The sequence below is a fragment of the Rhynchophorus ferrugineus genome, unplaced genomic scaffold, assembly GCF_030347505.1.
Source record: "Rhynchophorus ferrugineus isolate W39M unplaced genomic scaffold, kcgeb_rfMv2 rfM2, whole genome shotgun sequence".
Lineage (NCBI taxonomy): Eukaryota > Metazoa > Arthropoda > Insecta > Coleoptera > Curculionidae > Rhynchophorus > Rhynchophorus ferrugineus.
In genome coordinates this window covers 45684482-45700352 of record NW_027472581.1, presented here as the reverse complement: position 1 = coordinate 45700352, position 15871 = coordinate 45684482, and the positions used below count along the sequence as shown (strand labels likewise).

The window sequence follows — 15871 nt, the reverse complement described above, 5'->3', positions numbered from 1 at the left end:
TGGTCGAGCGTTGTCATGCTGAAGAATAACATTGTTGTGTCTTTTCTCGTATTCTCGTATGTTACCTGTGACATCTAAGGTTTTCGAGAAACTATACATCAAGAAGCTTAAAATAGTCACAGAAGTAAAAAATATTATCCCAGACCATCAATTTCTAAAGTTCACAGATTGGTCAATCAAACAAATAAAAATTTAAACGAAAAAAAAAATAACTTGCTTGGCTTCATTTCTCGATATATCTCAAGCTTTTGATAAAGTATGACACACTGGACTTAAGTTAAGTTAAGTTAAGTTGAAAAATCTTCTAAAAAACTACTAAAGTCATCTCTCACAGACAGACTTTATTGTGAAACAAGGTAACGAATAAATTGAATTATAACCAATATATTGAGGTGCTCCGCAGGGCAGTGTCGTTGGCCTATTGTTATCTCATATATACAGCTGACACACCGACCTCAAACACCACTACTGTGGCAACATATGTTGACGATACGGAGATTTTATCACGAAAATCCAATATCAGCTACAAGGAAACTCCAACTTTATCTCAACAAAATTCATTTGTGGTTGAAAAAATGGCGCACCAAGGTGAATGAGAAGAAATCTACTCCGTTGACATTTCTGTGTAGAAGGGGCTGTCCTCCGGTATATCTTAATAATCATGAAATCCCTCTAGTAGATAATATTAAATATCTTCGGATCTTAAACTCTTAATCGGTCTTAAACTGACCCAGATGTACTGGCTTGGAGGGCGTAAATCCAAATTATCTTTGAATAATAAGATATTGCTGTTTAAGTCAATTCTTAGACCTATATAGACGTATGGTATCGAACTATGGGGTACTACCAGCAAATGCAATATAGCCATCCTTCAGAGATTTCAGAATTAAAGTGATATGTGCCATCGTTTGCGCCCCATGTCATGTCTGTAACAATCTATTTCAGCGCGATATCCTTCTGGAAACAATAACGAATGTGATCCGAAGTGCCAGTGTAAAGTACTCTGAAAGAGTGTCTGTGCACCCGAATGTCAGAAAGTTAAATGTACGCGATGTCAGTGCTTAAGTTAAAACGTTTACTACCCATCCTATCTGATTAATAGACACATAGAAAAGTTTTTAGAATAATACAGAATAGTAATTAAATTTACATATTAACTATTACTAATTAATTTAACCAATTGAAACGAGCTTCTACATATCATTGTATAACATAAATCTTATTAAATACCTATAAATAATAATCAAATAAATTAATATATATGGAATGCCAAGGGAATAATAACAAACATTTATAAATAAAATGGAAAATAAAAAACTAAAAGAAGATAATAGATCTTAAGAGTGTTATTCTGCATAAAAATATTTTAACGCCATTTTGTTTACCTTATAAATCACCCATAATTAACTTAAAAACAGCTATCAGCAACTAATTAAGTATCGTAATGATATCGCAGCTGACCAGCCTCACGGAGTCTGGTCGACTTACAATCTTGCAATACCTTTCGAATGATATATTGCAAGCAAAAAATCCAGCAAACAAGAAAAAAAAGCAAGATAATGTGGGACATAAAAAATACCCCAAAACCGGACCTGTCCCCAAGACGGGTATCTCATTAAAGATTTTATTGCATGTTATGGAAGATAAAAAACCAAATCAATTTAGCATCCAATTTGTTTTCAACATATTAACTTTCGGACAATAAAAAAAAGTAATATTACGTTTTTGGGTCCGCAGTACCGAAGGAAGCGCGATTATATCTACCATTTCGACACTTACGTGTGGTAAATTGTTTGTTTTTGATTTATTACGTTCGTGGACGCTTTCGGAAACCATTGCATGGCTAATTGAAAATTACCATAACCGTAATCAAAATAAGGTACCCGACATCTTGCACAATACGCGCAGTGATATTTACATGAAACTTGTACCTTTTCGAAATTGGCATGACCCTGTTGTCCAACATCGGGTCCAATTTTCCCACACATTTGCTCTTAGTGGGTATACTCTCCATAATATTGAATTTTCTGTTGGGTAAATTATAAGTTTACACAATACGTTTACAGAAAATTAGTTTATTTTGGGCCTAGTAGGTGTATCTAGAGTAACTTGCTTGCTTAATAAAAGTGACGATAATACATATATATGAAAGGTACACGAACTTTAAATGACATAAAAATAGGCATAGTTTTGTTGGTATTAAAAGCGTTAGTATTTATTTTAATAAATCTACGAAGAAACAAACCTATAAAATATAGGCGTATAAATTAATTATGAAGGCTTTAGAACAGACAGTGTTACCGTCTATCAAATCGCATCGAGTACATTTGTAGCCAACTTCACGTTGAAGTCTCACTGACAGGCTTCACTTTTAAAATGAAGAAATATAAACATACAAACATAGAAATATAGAATGGAAGCCACACATATAACCATATTCTGCGCATCTAAGTCGCTGGAAAGCCGAAGGTAAAAAGATGATCTCTTTTCTTTCTTTCGACTTCAAATTTTGTTAGACATCTTAGGTTATACCTGTTTTTTATATATTTATGTGTATAATTTTAACTAAATTTATTTTTATGGCGTTATACACAAAAGTGGCATTTAAGGTAACGTAAATATAATTTGATTTAATGCAAAAACATAATAATAACATTATTTTCCTGGGTATAAAGTAGAAATAAGGTAAATTATTTTGAAAAGGATTCTGCTTTAACGCAAGAATGGCTTTTAAATGTAAACAATGATAATTTGTTTGTATGGGAAGCTGTCTCTATATACACTTGTTTTATTTATTGGCAAAAGAATGCAAAATATAACGAAAATTCTCATTCAGATACTATGTCAGCAAATTAGTCCTGAGTAAAGCCAATGTAAGAAGAAAAACACTAATTAGGTGTTGCTTGTTTAACAGCATGAAAAAATAAGAAAAGCTTGCTGCATAAAAAATATTTAATGCAAAGAGGATTTCGCAATCAAAATTGTAACATATAATACTTTATAGTTCTTTACTTTGTAATATTTAAGGCAATAACAATATGCAATTTCAAAATAAGTTATCAGTTGTGACATTAGATATTGTTTTTTACGTGTTATACAAATGTTAACTAATAACGGGCCAATTGAAAAGTCCCCGACCTGACACATAGGTGGCGCTACTATAATAAAATCCATATGTTTTTAGTTAGCCCGAACCCTCAGAAGCGTGTATAAATTTGACAGCTGTCGGATCATTAATTTGTGTATTATAGCATTTTGAGTGAAGCAACTTTTGTTATTGTGAAAAAATGGATAAAAAGATATTTCGCGTGTTGTTAAAATATTGTTTTTTGAAAGGAAAAATACAGTTGAAGCAAAAAATTGAGCACCGAAGACTGTGAACGCAGTGGGCGCCCAACAAAAGTTGTTACCGACGAAAACATTTAAAAAATCCACAAAATGATTTTGAATGACCGTAAATTGAAACTGAATGAAATAGCAGACACTCTAAAGATATCACCTAAACGTGTACATCATATCATTCACGAATATTTGGGGCAAGCTCACTTTTGACCAAAATCAACGACGAGTTGATGATTCGGAGCAGTGTTTGAAGACGATCAAGCGTAATAAACCCGAGTTTTTGCGTCGATATGTGACAATGAATGAAACATGGCTCCATCATTTCATTCTGAAGTCCAATCGACAGTCATCCGAGTGGACTGCACATGATGAATCCGCTCCAAAGCGTGGGAAAACGCAACAGTCGGCTGTCAAGGTTATGGCGTCTGTATTTTGGGATGCGCATGGAATAATTTTCATTGACTACCTTGAAAAAGGAAGGACCATCAACAGCAACTTTTACATAGCGTTATTGGACCGTTTGAAGGACGAAATCGCCGAAAAACTGCCGCATTTGAAGAAAAATAAAGTGCTGCTTCACCAAGACTATTTTAAAGTAAAGGACAAATCGTACTACAAAAATGGTATCGAAAAGTTGGAGGGTCGCCATAATCAGTAATCACCTTTGAAGGGAATTATGTTGCATAAAATAAACTCATTTTGTAAAAAAATGTATTTGACTATGGTAGGCCGGGGACTTTTCAATTGACCTATTATTTAAATGAATTATTTTATTAAAATTATATATTTTTTAATTTTCTTTGTAAAATTTCATTAAAAATAAAATTTTTTAATCCTATTTTTTAAACTCCCCCTGTAGTAAACAAACCCGCTTGGTGCGCCCTCAAGTGGTTTAGACGAACAAAACTTAACTACAAAGTTTAACGTGGAAGATCGGGTTCTAAGTCTGTCTATTCTATGTCGAAGTATGAACAAAAAATGTTTACAGTTCACTGAAAATCTCTGAATTGGTACCGAGTAAATATCATTTGCGGGAAGTTTTACTTTTTACTTCAATTTGAAGAAAATGCCGCCATCGAATGCTATGTGTCAAACGATTTCAATGTCTGAATATTGGTTACTATGTTTTAAAAGTGGTCATTTCTGGTCAAAAAATTGAAGACAAGGTTTTGAAGGTATTACTCGTAAAACGCTACAAGAATATGCAGAGGGAGTAATACAAGAAACTATTTCCAATCGCTTGAAGAATATAAAAGTGATCCAAAAGCTTGGATATTTTGTGCCTTATGAATTGAAGCCAAAATACATTGAAAGACATTTGGTCATGTGTGAAATGCTGCTTCAACAGCAAAATCGAAAAAGTTTTTTTGCATCGCATTGTTACTAGTGCTGCAAAGTATATCTATTGCGATAATCCAAAGCGAAAAAATCATGGGATCCACCTGGTCATGCATTAACAACGATGGTAAATTCCATGGCTCCAAGCTAATAATCTGTATTTGGTAGGATCGGTTTGGTGTACTATGCTATAAACAGCTAAAACCTAATGAACTCATCAATGGGATCACTATCAACTACAATTGATACGTTTGAGCCCAACACTGCGCGAAAAACAAAGTTATTCTTTAGCATGACAACGTTCGACCACATGTTGCAAGATCAATGAAAACGTACTCGAGATGAAATCAGTAAATTGCCTGAAAGAAAGGAATAAGTAGCAGCTATCGATGAACAATGCTTTTAATAAAATACATTGTACCAATTTTTTACAATAAGGCTTCAAATTTAAAAAAAAAGGATTTAAAGCTAATGTATAGGCCCATATTATAAATAAATATCAAAGAACAAATTGTGAATTTACGAATTTACCAAAAAAATCCAGGCCACTATAATAATATTCAAATATGTTCAAATCCCTTTCAAGATTTAAAATATTTTGCAACTATAATCCAACTGGGTAAGGCTTCTTTCCTTCTAAGATGGCCTAAGTGGTTAATCGCCGATCTTGCTATAATGCTTTTATCTATTTCAAATCATTGTTCCAAAATCGAAACCAAACAATCCCTAACCCCACTGGTTTGTTAGTTTAAATATACTTCAAAATAAAAATGTCTCATAAAACAGATACGGAAATACACCACATAATGGTCCTCCCTATACAATAAAGATAACAAAAAATCATTCACTAAGCTTATTTTGTGGTCAGTTTAATTGTTAGGTGTTGATGCAAAACATAAATGTAAACAATTCTCAAATTCGACGGTTTTGACATTATTGAGTTATTCAATGTATACAGATGATATCATGGAATGATAAAAATTATATTTTCGACTTAGTTGCCTTCCTTTTATTGTTTGGTTTGATGAAATCTGCTGCCAAAACTAATAAAACGCTTTTAGCAACTTATGGCAACTTTAGTTTCAACGATTTAAAAGCGGTGATTGTGATGGCCAATAAAATAATGACATGACAAAGGCCAGAAAGACCAAAGAAACAAAAAAATTCGATAATGAGGAGATGCAAGGCTCATTGGAAGAAGACCTATTTCAAACCACATACCACATGAATCGTTTCAACATAGAGATGTCATTGCTTGTCAGGCAAAAAAAGAAGAGTTATGTAGCTTAGACTCTTCATGGAACAAATATCGATGTGAACCAAAACGGCAAATTCTACATACTCCTCTCTGAGATTGTATTACATATTCAGTGAATCAATGCACTGACGTCTTTTGAATGAAAATGAACTCAGAAAACTTTTTCAGTCAGGAAAGTCAGTTTAATGAACTCAGCCCGGACTCAGAAAAGGCGGAGATTAACGGTGGCGCGGTGATAAGATCCCAACATGTCGACCAGCTCGCGAACAAACGCGTTTTCAGAAGAACTTGAGCTGAGTTGTGCGTGGAATGATTGAGATATGAAGTGTCAGTTTCCCTATGAATTTGATTATTTCTGACAAACCATGGAGCGTTTAAGATTCTCCTGAGGAGCTTATTTTGGAAAACATGAAGCTGTTTCTCCTGGTTGGGTGTAGTTTTTAGAATTTAGTTTTCTCCAAGCCATATATTTGCATATAATATAGATATAACAAAACAAAATAAAACATAATATACTTTTGTTGGCATATATTCCAGCTATGTATATTGTTTTTTAAATTTTTTAAAATAATGCCATTATTCCATAAAATACTATAACTTCACGCCGTCACTGTTTAAAATACAAAAAGCTGGCAACTATGCGACCCAAAATTTTAAACACTTGTGGTAAAAAATCCTTTAAATTAATTAGTTCTCTCTAACATTTCTGTCCGCTTATTTGTTATTAATAGTTTATAGAATAAACATATTCCTAATATAAAAATTTTATTTTTTCATCTCACCACCTTTCAATATCCGATATTTAAGAAACTCCCGTTTCTAATATTAAATTAAACGAAGAAAGAAAACACGTGGTTATACAAGTATAGGTAGTACCAAACTACCAACTAAGTTGTTAACCTGATAAAATAATATAAGCCAAAATTTAATTCACATTTATAATTTTTATGGTATACACATATACGACACTTACTCAAATCACTGTATAAAGGAATATTAGTTTAAGTTCTTGACTTAAAAATTTATAATCACAAAACGATTAACAACGAAATTCAAAAATCACGACCGCCATATCCATGATTTAACTGGTAGGTCTTTTCTTAACCAACAGGGGCAAGGTTGCCAAATGTAACGATTTAAATTAAATCAAATTATTCATGGTTCTTTATATTTTTCCTAATTTTATTTTGGATTAAAAAATATACATGGTAATAAAGATAAATAAAATTAATTTGTTGCAGTTTAATTACACTTATCAACAAATATGTATAGAAACAATTCCTTTAACAAAATTTTAGTCCTCTAATAATAGACATTTTGTACTTAAGGCTTACAATAACTAAACATACATATTATCTACATGAACTACAGCTACGGATTATAGGTCTGTTTTTGAGTTCCACCTAAAAGTTTCACATTAAATAATATATTGTATATTGATAAAAACAATGTAATCCTACTTTTGGTCCTGACAACATTCTTTCCCTAACAGCCCAACGTAAATCCTCTCTTTTATCCTGTCCAGGTATTTTGGATCTTTTCCATACTGACTGATAAAAGTGATAAAGAGCAACTGGGTCTGATTTATTAAATGAAGGTTTTGCTGAACATGGCCTAATCACTAATAAATATAACACATATATTAAAGGGGCATTATTTATTATAATCAAATATATATTACGAGTATCAACTTACAGACTGTCTTGGATTTTTTATCCTTACTGGATCGATCAGACCTTGATTTTGTACCACTGCTTGACTGTGGTCTTATACTTTGAATAGTTGATACTGTAGTAAAATCTTTTTCTTTGCTAATTACAGAATCACATTTCTGAGAGTTTGATTTGTTATTATCTTGACTAACATGCACACAATGTTCATGTAATACATTCTTTCTTGGTTTACTTTCATATATATGCAATGAAATGTGCTTATTTTTTGAAGCTTCTTTTAAAATAGATTTTTGTTTTGGTTTTTCTGATGGAATATTTACCCCATTTATGTTTTCTTTATCATCCAATCCACTTGCACTAAAATCTGAAGTTTCAGAACACTCACAGTATCCACTTTCTTCAGCATAATAACTATTTAATGTACTATTTTCCTTTTCATCGCCGAATCTCGTATCATATTTAATAAGTTTCTTTAAATCTAAAAAATTAATAATAAATTATTGAAAACTGATTCTATTAATAACTTACCAATTATAAATTCTTTAAGTTGGTGTGCAGTAATATTTGTATATCCTAAGCCATTTAGATATTCTAAAACTTCTCGTGGATCAATTTTGTAAGACATATTAAATATATAAATTTATCAACAAACAATAAATATTTAAAATAACGAACAAAAATGATTAGGAACTAAAATTTGACAAATCTCTTCTGTAAATAAACCACGGTCTGTGTAGAAAATTATTGACATATGGTTATATGAACACATGGAAAAATAAACAGACATTCTGCCATATATTAAATGATTGAATTTAAATATATGTCATTTCGAATTGATGTTTATCATGTTTATAAACAGTGTTATTAATTATATAGGTTTTGAACTGAAATCCACATATATTAATTAAATATGGATAAATATGAAGTTATTGGAACTCTAGGTGAAGGATCTTTTGGTAGAGTATATAAAGCTAAACAACTTTCAAATGGATCTTCAGTGGCATTAAAAGTAATAAGTAAAGTAAGTTATAAATAATTAATAAAAAATAAGTTAAACGATCTATATATCCAATTATTGACTATAATTTTAAAGAGAGGAAGATCAACTAAGGAACTCAAAGGTTTTAGACGAGAATGTGAAATACAACGAGACTTGCATCACCCAAACGTAATTCAAATGCTAGATTCTTTTGAAACTGAGAATGAGGTAATATTTTAAATATATTTATATTCTAAATTTAACCTGCTTTACTTTATAGATCGTAGTGATTACTGAATTTGCACCAAAGGAATTAACAGCTATATTGAGTAAGGAAGGTTATTTATCAGAAGAAAAAGTGCAACAAATAGTTTGGGATTTATTGTCAGCACTTTATTATTTACATTCTAATAGAGTTTTGCATAGGTAAGATTATACGATTATTATTAAAACATGATTGCTATATTCATGTTACAGAGACTTAAAACCACAAAATATTTTATTGGATTTAAAAAATCGTGCAAAACTTTGCGATTTTGGTTTTGCTAGAAATATGAGTACTGGAACACATGTTTTAACATCAATTAAAGGTAACTAATAATAATGCCAATTGTGAAATTCATGGTTATCACAAATACATTTTAGGTACCCCGTTATATATGGCACCAGAATTAATTGATGAATTACCATATGATTACAATGCAGATTTATGGTCCTTAGGTTGTATTACATATGAATTATTAATGGGTACACCACCATTTTGTACTTCATCTATACTACATTTAATAAGAATGATTAAACATGAACAGATCCAATGGCCAACATTCTTATCCCCTGAATGTACATCATTTTTAAAGGTACTTCATCATACTTCATATATTAATTCCATATTTATTAGTAATAATTTTCAGGGTTTATTACAAAAAAATCCATCCAGAAGATTAACTTGGGAACAAATACTTAATCATCCATTTGTTAAAGGACACATTTTAATATCAAAAACTACAGGACCAATGCCTTTAACTGTAGCTTTAACTGCTAGTACACAGGAAGCCAAGGAACGTCAAAGAAAAGACAGTATAAATAACAAACATTTAAAGTAAGTATTGTAAATAACCAATACTGTATATAAACATATTATTTATTATAGAGGAGCAATATCTAGAATTCCTAATGATATGAAGCAAAACACAAACTCAAAAAGTGAAAAAAATTCAAATGAATTTAAGAAGTCCTCTAGTACTACTAAAAACACTTCTAACAATAGTCAAGGGAATATTAAAAGTAAAGATTTAACAAAATCTCAAGATCAGAATGAGATATGTAAAGAAAATCTGGTTATATTAAAAAATAATAAAGATAACATAAGTAATAGTAAAGATGGGAATAACAGTAAACTTAGTAGTAAGGAAGAGGAAATGTTAAGCAAATGTAAGTTATTTATATAATGTTATATATCCCCAATTATTTTACTATAATATGGCAATAAATCCAATTTAGTATGATTATAAAAATGCCAAGAAAATTTACATAAATTATAGATATGTTTATCCATAAAAGAAACTCTAATAACCAACCATTAATATATAACATATATAATATCAAAAATGTAAGGTAGATTTTTAAAATGCCAAATGCTTATCATTTGAAACTTAAATAATCATTTAAAGCTCAAATTTGTATAGAATATATAGATAATTTACTAATTTATCTAAAGTTAATTAAAATAGATTTAATGTAAAAAAAATATTGAAATTTCATATTAACAGTTGGATTGACTTTTTACAATTGTAGGTTTAAAAGAGAGGCTTAATCTCATTGAAGATAATCGTCCAATTGAACCAGATGAATGGATCGTATTTCTCCGGCGTTCTATTCAGGAAGTTATGAATGGAGAGATTACCTCCCTAATTCAACCCAACCAAACAAATATAATTGTTTCGCCATTAAAAAACTCTAATTCTCATAATAGAGTTATATGTTTTGTAACCAAGTTATTATCTATTGCATTTGTAGTCAAAGGCATTCAAATTGAACAAGTAGAACAAATTAAGAAGGTAAAGTTTTACTAAAAATTAGATGCCCTAAAACAATGGTATTTATTGCCATAGAATCAGAGTTTATACAGAAATTACAGTTTTCTAAATATAACCCAGTAAGTACTTGCAATCTCTAAATTTTAGGTATATTTAGAAGTAAAGCTTGTACCTAATTTAATTTATGCCACCAAGCTCTTACTGAGGGAATCAAAGTCAGGTCAATCAGTATCTACAGCGAGTTCAGATTCATCCCAGCAAAATGATGAAGTAAAGTCCGGTGTAGCTGATGTTTATAAAAAAGCTGATTCCCTTGATTCAGATGATCTACAGGCTCTAGGAGGCATTTTCATGCTTGTGTGTCATCTAGTTTATTTGCAAGATGAATTTCTAATACAGTTTTGTGATGCTGTATTGATTTTGAATGTTTTTAGTTTGATAAATTTATTAATTTCTTTGGGTAAGTATTTAATACATTGCTGAACATATATCGACAGATTACTTATATTATAGAATTATTGAGATTAGAATATTATAGATAGCCCAATTTCTTGAAATATATCAATTGATAGATTCTCATATAATAAAACAATCCAAATAGTATTGGATGCAAAAGCGCATAATTTTTAGCATAAAATTTTTGTACCAAAACCAATAAAAGAGCTAAAACAAGTTTAAAACCCAGTTGTTTGACGGTTCGCTTATGAAGGAAGTTCATTAGATTTGAAATGAATGAACATTCGTTTGTATATCCAATACTAATGTACCACGTTAATCAAATTGTCATATTTAAAAATAACAAAGAACCTACTCAGTTGAATTCAATCGCCAATATGTTATATCTATATTGCAACAATATTATGAACAAATTTAAATTAAAGGGTGCAATATTTTTATGCAGTAATGTATAAATAATGCGTATATATCTTTATGTTTAAAGACATTACAATTCTGGCATATAATTTTTCAGTAATAGCAGATCGAATTTTAAATGGAATGAAACAATATGTGTATGTCATTATGTATGGAATATAACATTATTCAAATATTTGCTGCAGCTTCTATGATTGAATGGATCTGAGTGGTCCAATTTCCCATGAGCGCTGCGTAGGTGCAGAGGAATTTGCAATGGCCTAAGTTATGTTGACTTTAAGGGTATCGGTTGATTATTGGACCTACAATTTCAGCATAAGACACCAAAACAATCTAGTGATTAAATCACACGATCTTGATGGCAAATTGCTATTGCAAGCACATGTTCAGCTATATATCCTTCAGTTTTTGTTAAAATATATCAGTTATCATAATTCTGTACCGCTTGCTTTTTGTAAATGTCTTTGTCGAACACCCCGTGTTTACGTTCTACGTTCATATTCTAAGTCCATTATAGTTATATTAAGAGTCATTCATAAATACTCCATAAATTATCATGATGATAAATTGCAGGTTAATTAAATTAATAATTAACAGGTTAAAGTTAAACAGAAATCACTATAATATGGCCACCACAGGTTAAAAAACCAATCCTTCATTGAAAAACCCTATATATGCTTTAATATCATCATCAAATATTGAATATCATTATTTATTATTTTGGCAGTTAAGAAGAAACCAAGAATAACAATGGATGTTTTGTCAATACTCACCCACACAATTAGAAAATTACCAGAAAATACTGAAATTGTAGAAAAAATATTGTTATCATCGTTTTCATCAAATATTGAAATTGACTTTGGAGACATGTTACGAAATTCAGATCCAATATTAAGGGAAAGAACCTGCTATTTCATACTGTTTATTGGTAAATATTTTCAAACTAGTACATTAGAAAAGTTTTGGTCTGGTGAAGTTCAAGATACCCTTGAAGCTTTAGTCTTTGACTCAATGGAAAATGTTCGAAATGTAAGTAATTTAATGTTAATTAATTGGTAAACATATTATTTTTATATCCCATCTTATCTTATCTACATCCCATCATCTTATATATCTACTCTTCTTAAATAAAAAATTCAGTACTTTTTGGTAAAACACATATCAACTTAATAAGTTTATTTTCAGGCCGCCGAAACTGCAGTTAATGAACTAAAACACAAGGACTTCTACATTAAATCTTCTACATCATATTAAGCAATAAAAAATATGATACCTTTATAATTTTATGTTCTGTAAATGTATTTATCTCATAATATTTTTTATATGAAAATATTTTTATGTAATATATAGAAAATAGAGAACATGAATAAAAAATTTATTTATAGAGGTAATCAACAATAAATTAACAGTAATAATAATTATACCCTGTATATAAAAGTGATTCATATACTTTAATACTATAAATTTTCTAATCCATGAGTAGTATAAAATCTTGTAAGGTGTGCAACACATGCTGCCATCCTTTGGTGATAAATTCTTAAATCATATAGAACCCGATCTTCTTTATGATATTTTTCCAAAGCCAATATATAAAATAAATTTTTACGATTCGGAACAAATCTGGATAATACCTTTAAAGAAAGGGTCTTAAGATAGTATACTTTTCAAATAGATTATATTTACGTTGAATAGTTGAGTTCCTAACCAACCATGATGGGGTTCTAGACTTTCCGTATAGGCTTTCTTCAAAAATGGTGCTAAATCTTGAGTGCATCTTTCTGAGTCAGAATCAGTTATAATATATTGGAAAAATGTACTTATAAAGTGAAGTGCCCTGGCAACAAGAAAATAAGTTTTGTAACACTTATTAGAATCATAATAAATAAATTTACCTTTTAAGCCAAATTAAAGCTTCGGTTGCAAATGTTTCTCCCTCTGCTTTTTCTCTCAATATCATAGTTTCAATTTCTTCATATAAATTAACATCCTGTTGATATTTCTTCTGTAATTTCTAAATTATTTTTATAGTTTTTTCCAAATTCCACAAATAGTGTATACTTACAGTAATGTTGCCATTCATATCAGAAACTACAGGTGCAAATACTTTTCCAAACTTCTCTAATTAAAAGAATTACTTAGAAAACTATATGTACATACTTTTATTTAATTTCCATTTACCAACTATAACAACAACTCCTGATGAAGCCTCCAAAAACTCAGAAGTAATTAACTTTTCACTTGCGTCTGGAAAATAAACTGGTAAACTTGAAAAGACAGTTTTATTTTCCTCATTTGGTACAGCACCATTTTTTACAGACATTATTCGCTTTAAATTTTAGACGTCAACTCAATTTCATTTTAACTATATAAAACCATAAACGTCAACAAACTTTATTAGTATTATAAAGATTACATATTATCTATTACATTATATCTGAAAAATTAAAATACTGTAAGATCTAATAACTAATCTTCTTACTATATTCATATGAGGATTTCGTTAATTAAATAATTAAAGGTTTAACGATTAAAATAAAGGTATTCCCATAGAAAAAGGTATGCTCATGAAATTTATTATAATATATAAATAAAAATATGTTTAATACAATTCATATAATTTTGTCAATCTCTTCTTTCAATGTTCCGGGCAATATGTTGTAAAATTATTGAACACAAAAATAAACACGTTTTTATTTCACTTTATTTCTATATCAATAAAATTTGCGTTAATTATATGTTATTTATATGTATTAGGTAATTAAAATGCCAATGGTAATTCTAAAATAATATCTGGTCAAATAAAATTTTAAGAAGAAGCAAATAATTATATACCGGGGCAAGCGGTTTTATCATTAAAAAAAATATTTTTTACTAACAAAATATATTATTTACTTATTTTAATTATAATGAATTTTTAATAGTAATAATAATGTATTCACCAAACCATCTATTATAAACCTAAGTAAGATTTTTCAAGCAACTCTTGCATAGGAATTCTGTTTTATCTTTGAATAAAAAAAAATTAAAAAATTTATTGTATTTTATTTATACTATACTTGTGCTATTTTAACTGTATAAAATAACTATAACTTTAAGAAATCTGACTTGCTTTGATTAATTTTTACAATGGAAATGTACGATGTTGTTGAACGACTTAGTAGAGGGACTTTTGGGTAAGTTTAAAGAATTATCAGCAGAATTAATCATTTAACAAAATTTTAGAACTATATATTTATGCGAAAGAAAGCATAATAAACGAAAGTTAGTTATCAAGTTAATACATACGGATTTAACAGGCGATGATTTAAAAAATGCAAAAAATGAAGTAGCTATATTAAAGTCGCTAAATCATCCTAACGTTATAGAATATCATGACAGTTATGTTAAGGGCGATACTTTTTATATTATGATGGAATATGCTGAACATGGAAATTTACAAGAATTTATTGCAAAAAGAAGATTAGAGTATCTTTCCCCGCAGGTATTAAGTATTCATTTTTATTGGAAATATATGTTTACATATATATTTAGGCTGTAATGAACTTTTTTTGTCAAATTCTGATGGGTTTGGATCACATTCATGAAAAAGGTATTATTCATAGAGACTTAAAGTGCGAGAATATCTTCCTAACTGGCATCAATCAAGATGTAATAAAAATTGGCGATTTTGGAATAGCAAAATTGCTTTGCAAGTAAATCAATGAAATATTTATATATCATACTCATAATATATAATCACACATACATAATTTAAAATGTATCTTTGTAGTAATCACATGGCAAAAACAATTATTGGCACATATAATTATGTTGCTCCTGAACTTTGTGATGGGAAACCATACGATTCAAAAAGTGACATATGGGCACTGGGATGTATACTATATGAATTATGCCAAATGGAAAAATTGTTTGAAGGCACTGTAAGTACACGCATAGTACTTTTATGAATAAAACAGAATTATATTTTTAGATATCAAATGTAGTCTTATCTATTGCTAATGGAAAACTGAAAACTATAAATATAAAAAGATACGGAAAGCAAATGCAAATACTACTAAATTTGCTTTTGCAAACTGATCCAAAAGAAAGACCGGATACCAAAACATTAATGACACTTGGTGATATATTTCCTACTCTTCACTGTCTTTCAGTTAATTTAGGTTGTATTTTTTAATTTTTTTTATGTTTTTAAGAATGTCATTTTAAATTTTACTTAATATTTTACCTTATAACATTTATAATGCTATACAGTGCCCCAATAAAATCTTGTTCCTACTAATTATTAACAAATTTAATCTAGCCAATAAGTAAAAAAGATTTTAATAAACACCATTTAATATAATTAAATAATAGTTATTTATTTATATGATAA

General features: G+C 29.5%; 5 protein-coding genes across 7 annotated transcripts in view; 2 read left to right on the top strand and 3 right to left on the bottom strand.

Moving 5' to 3' along the window:
* The window catches only part of phtm (cytochrome P450 enzyme phantom), a 242542-nt gene extending 235522 nt beyond the window's left edge, over window positions 1-7020 (bottom strand). The window contains exon 1 of the mRNA XM_076395665.1: window positions 6912-7020. The gene's annotated coding sequence lies outside the window, so the exon portion shown is untranslated. The remainder of the gene's footprint in view (window positions 1-6911) is intronic.
* Window positions 7021-7108: 88 nt separating this feature from the next.
* Hyls1 (Hyls1 centriolar and ciliogenesis associated) lies at window positions 7109-8333 on the bottom strand. The gene is made up of 4 exons (XM_076395669.1): window positions 8140-8333; window positions 7634-8089; window positions 7399-7559; window positions 7109-7341 (listed from the first exon to the last, which is right to left on the bottom strand). Exons 1-4 carry the CDS (start codon window positions 8234-8236, stop codon window positions 7291-7293), a joined length of 765 nt encoding a protein of 254 aa, XP_076251784.1. The 5' UTR covers window positions 8237-8333; the 3' UTR covers window positions 7109-7290.
* Window positions 8334-8395: 62 nt separating this feature from the next.
* fu (STKc_STK36 domain-containing protein fused) lies at window positions 8396-12878 on the top strand. 2 transcript variants are annotated; one of them, XM_076395659.1, is made up of 11 exons: window positions 8396-8632; window positions 8705-8818; window positions 8871-9016; window positions 9068-9180; window positions 9236-9447; window positions 9502-9689; window positions 9741-10021; window positions 10385-10647; window positions 10774-11086; window positions 12227-12528; window positions 12685-12878. In XM_076395659.1, the coding sequence occupies exons 1-11, from the start codon at window positions 8522-8524 to the stop codon at window positions 12751-12753; spliced, it is 2112 nt and encodes a 703-aa protein (XP_076251774.1). In that variant the 5' UTR covers window positions 8396-8521; the 3' UTR covers window positions 12754-12878. The 2 variants fall into 2 exon arrangements, with proteins under 2 accessions (XP_076251774.1, XP_076251775.1); XM_076395660.1 differs by lacking the exons at window positions 12227-12528; window positions 12685-12878 and adding an exon at window positions 11597-11811 and having other exon boundaries at window positions 8397-8632.
* On the bottom strand, window positions 12861-14105 carry LOC143191028 (uncharacterized). 2 transcript variants are annotated; one of them, XM_076395671.1, is made up of 5 exons: window positions 13678-14105; window positions 13562-13617; window positions 13392-13510; window positions 13183-13333; window positions 12861-13130 (listed from the first exon to the last, which is right to left on the bottom strand). In XM_076395671.1, the coding sequence occupies exons 1-5, from the start codon at window positions 13817-13819 to the stop codon at window positions 12957-12959; spliced, it is 642 nt and encodes a 213-aa protein (XP_076251786.1). In that variant the 5' UTR covers window positions 13820-14105; the 3' UTR covers window positions 12861-12956. The 2 variants fall into 2 exon arrangements, with proteins under 2 accessions (XP_076251786.1, XP_076251787.1); XM_076395672.1 differs by having other exon boundaries at window positions 13392-13501.
* A 414-nt stretch (window positions 14106-14519) lies between these two features.
* Window positions 14520-15778, top strand: LOC143191025 (serine/threonine-protein kinase Nek8). Its single transcript, XM_076395668.1, has 5 exons — window positions 14520-14672; window positions 14722-14980; window positions 15031-15191; window positions 15269-15419; window positions 15470-15778. Exons 1-5 carry the CDS (start codon window positions 14626-14628, stop codon window positions 15671-15673), a joined length of 822 nt encoding a protein of 273 aa, XP_076251783.1. The 5' UTR covers window positions 14520-14625; the 3' UTR covers window positions 15674-15778.
* The last annotated feature ends 93 nt before the right edge of the window (window positions 15779-15871 follow it).

What these genes read in the sequence shown, in the direction of transcription:
- Hyls1 (XM_076395669.1), bottom strand. Translation starts at nt 8,236, where the DNA reads ATGTCTTACAAAATTGATCCACGAGAAGTTTTAGAATATCTAAATGGC. An exon ending in TAAAAAATCCAAGACAGTCT is followed by an intron (nt 7,560 to 7,633) that starts GTAAGTTGATAC and finishes TATATTTATTAG; the next exon opens with TGATTAGGCCATGTTCAGCA. An exon ending in GAATGTTGTCAGGACCAAAA is followed by an intron (nt 7,342 to 7,398) that starts GTAGGATTACAT and finishes TGAAACTTTTAG; the next exon opens with GTGGAACTCAAAAACAGACC.
- LOC143191028 (XM_076395671.1), bottom strand. Translation starts at nt 13,819, where the DNA reads ATGTCTGTAAAAAATGGTGCTGTACCAAATGAGGAAAATAAAACTGTC. An exon ending in GCTTTAATTTGGCTTAAAAG is followed by an intron (nt 13,334 to 13,391) that starts GTAAATTTATTT and finishes TCTTGTTGCCAG; the next exon opens with GGCACTTCACTTTATAAGTA. An exon ending in TAGGAACTCAACTATTCAAC is followed by an intron (nt 13,131 to 13,182) that starts GTAAATATAATC and finishes CTTTCTTTAAAG; the next exon opens with GTATTATCCAGATTTGTTCC.
- fu (XM_076395659.1), top strand. Translation starts at nt 8,522, where the DNA reads ATGGATAAATATGAAGTTATTGGAACTCTAGGTGAAGGATCTTTTGGT. An exon ending in TCTAATAGAGTTTTGCATAG is followed by an intron (nt 9,017 to 9,067) that starts GTAAGATTATAC and finishes TTCATGTTACAG; the next exon opens with AGACTTAAAACCACAAAATA. An exon ending in AAGTAGAACAAATTAAGAAG is followed by an intron (nt 10,648 to 10,773) that starts GTAAAGTTTTAC and finishes TCTAAATTTTAG; the next exon opens with GTATATTTAGAAGTAAAGCT.
- LOC143191025 (XM_076395668.1), top strand. Translation starts at nt 14,626, where the DNA reads ATGGAAATGTACGATGTTGTTGAACGACTTAGTAGAGGGACTTTTGG. An exon ending in CTTAGTAGAGGGACTTTTGG is followed by an intron (nt 14,673 to 14,721) that starts GTAAGTTTAAAG and finishes ACAAAATTTTAG; the next exon opens with AACTATATATTTATGCGAAA. An exon ending in AAAAATTGTTTGAAGGCACT is followed by an intron (nt 15,420 to 15,469) that starts GTAAGTACACGC and finishes TTATATTTTTAG; the next exon opens with ATATCAAATGTAGTCTTATC.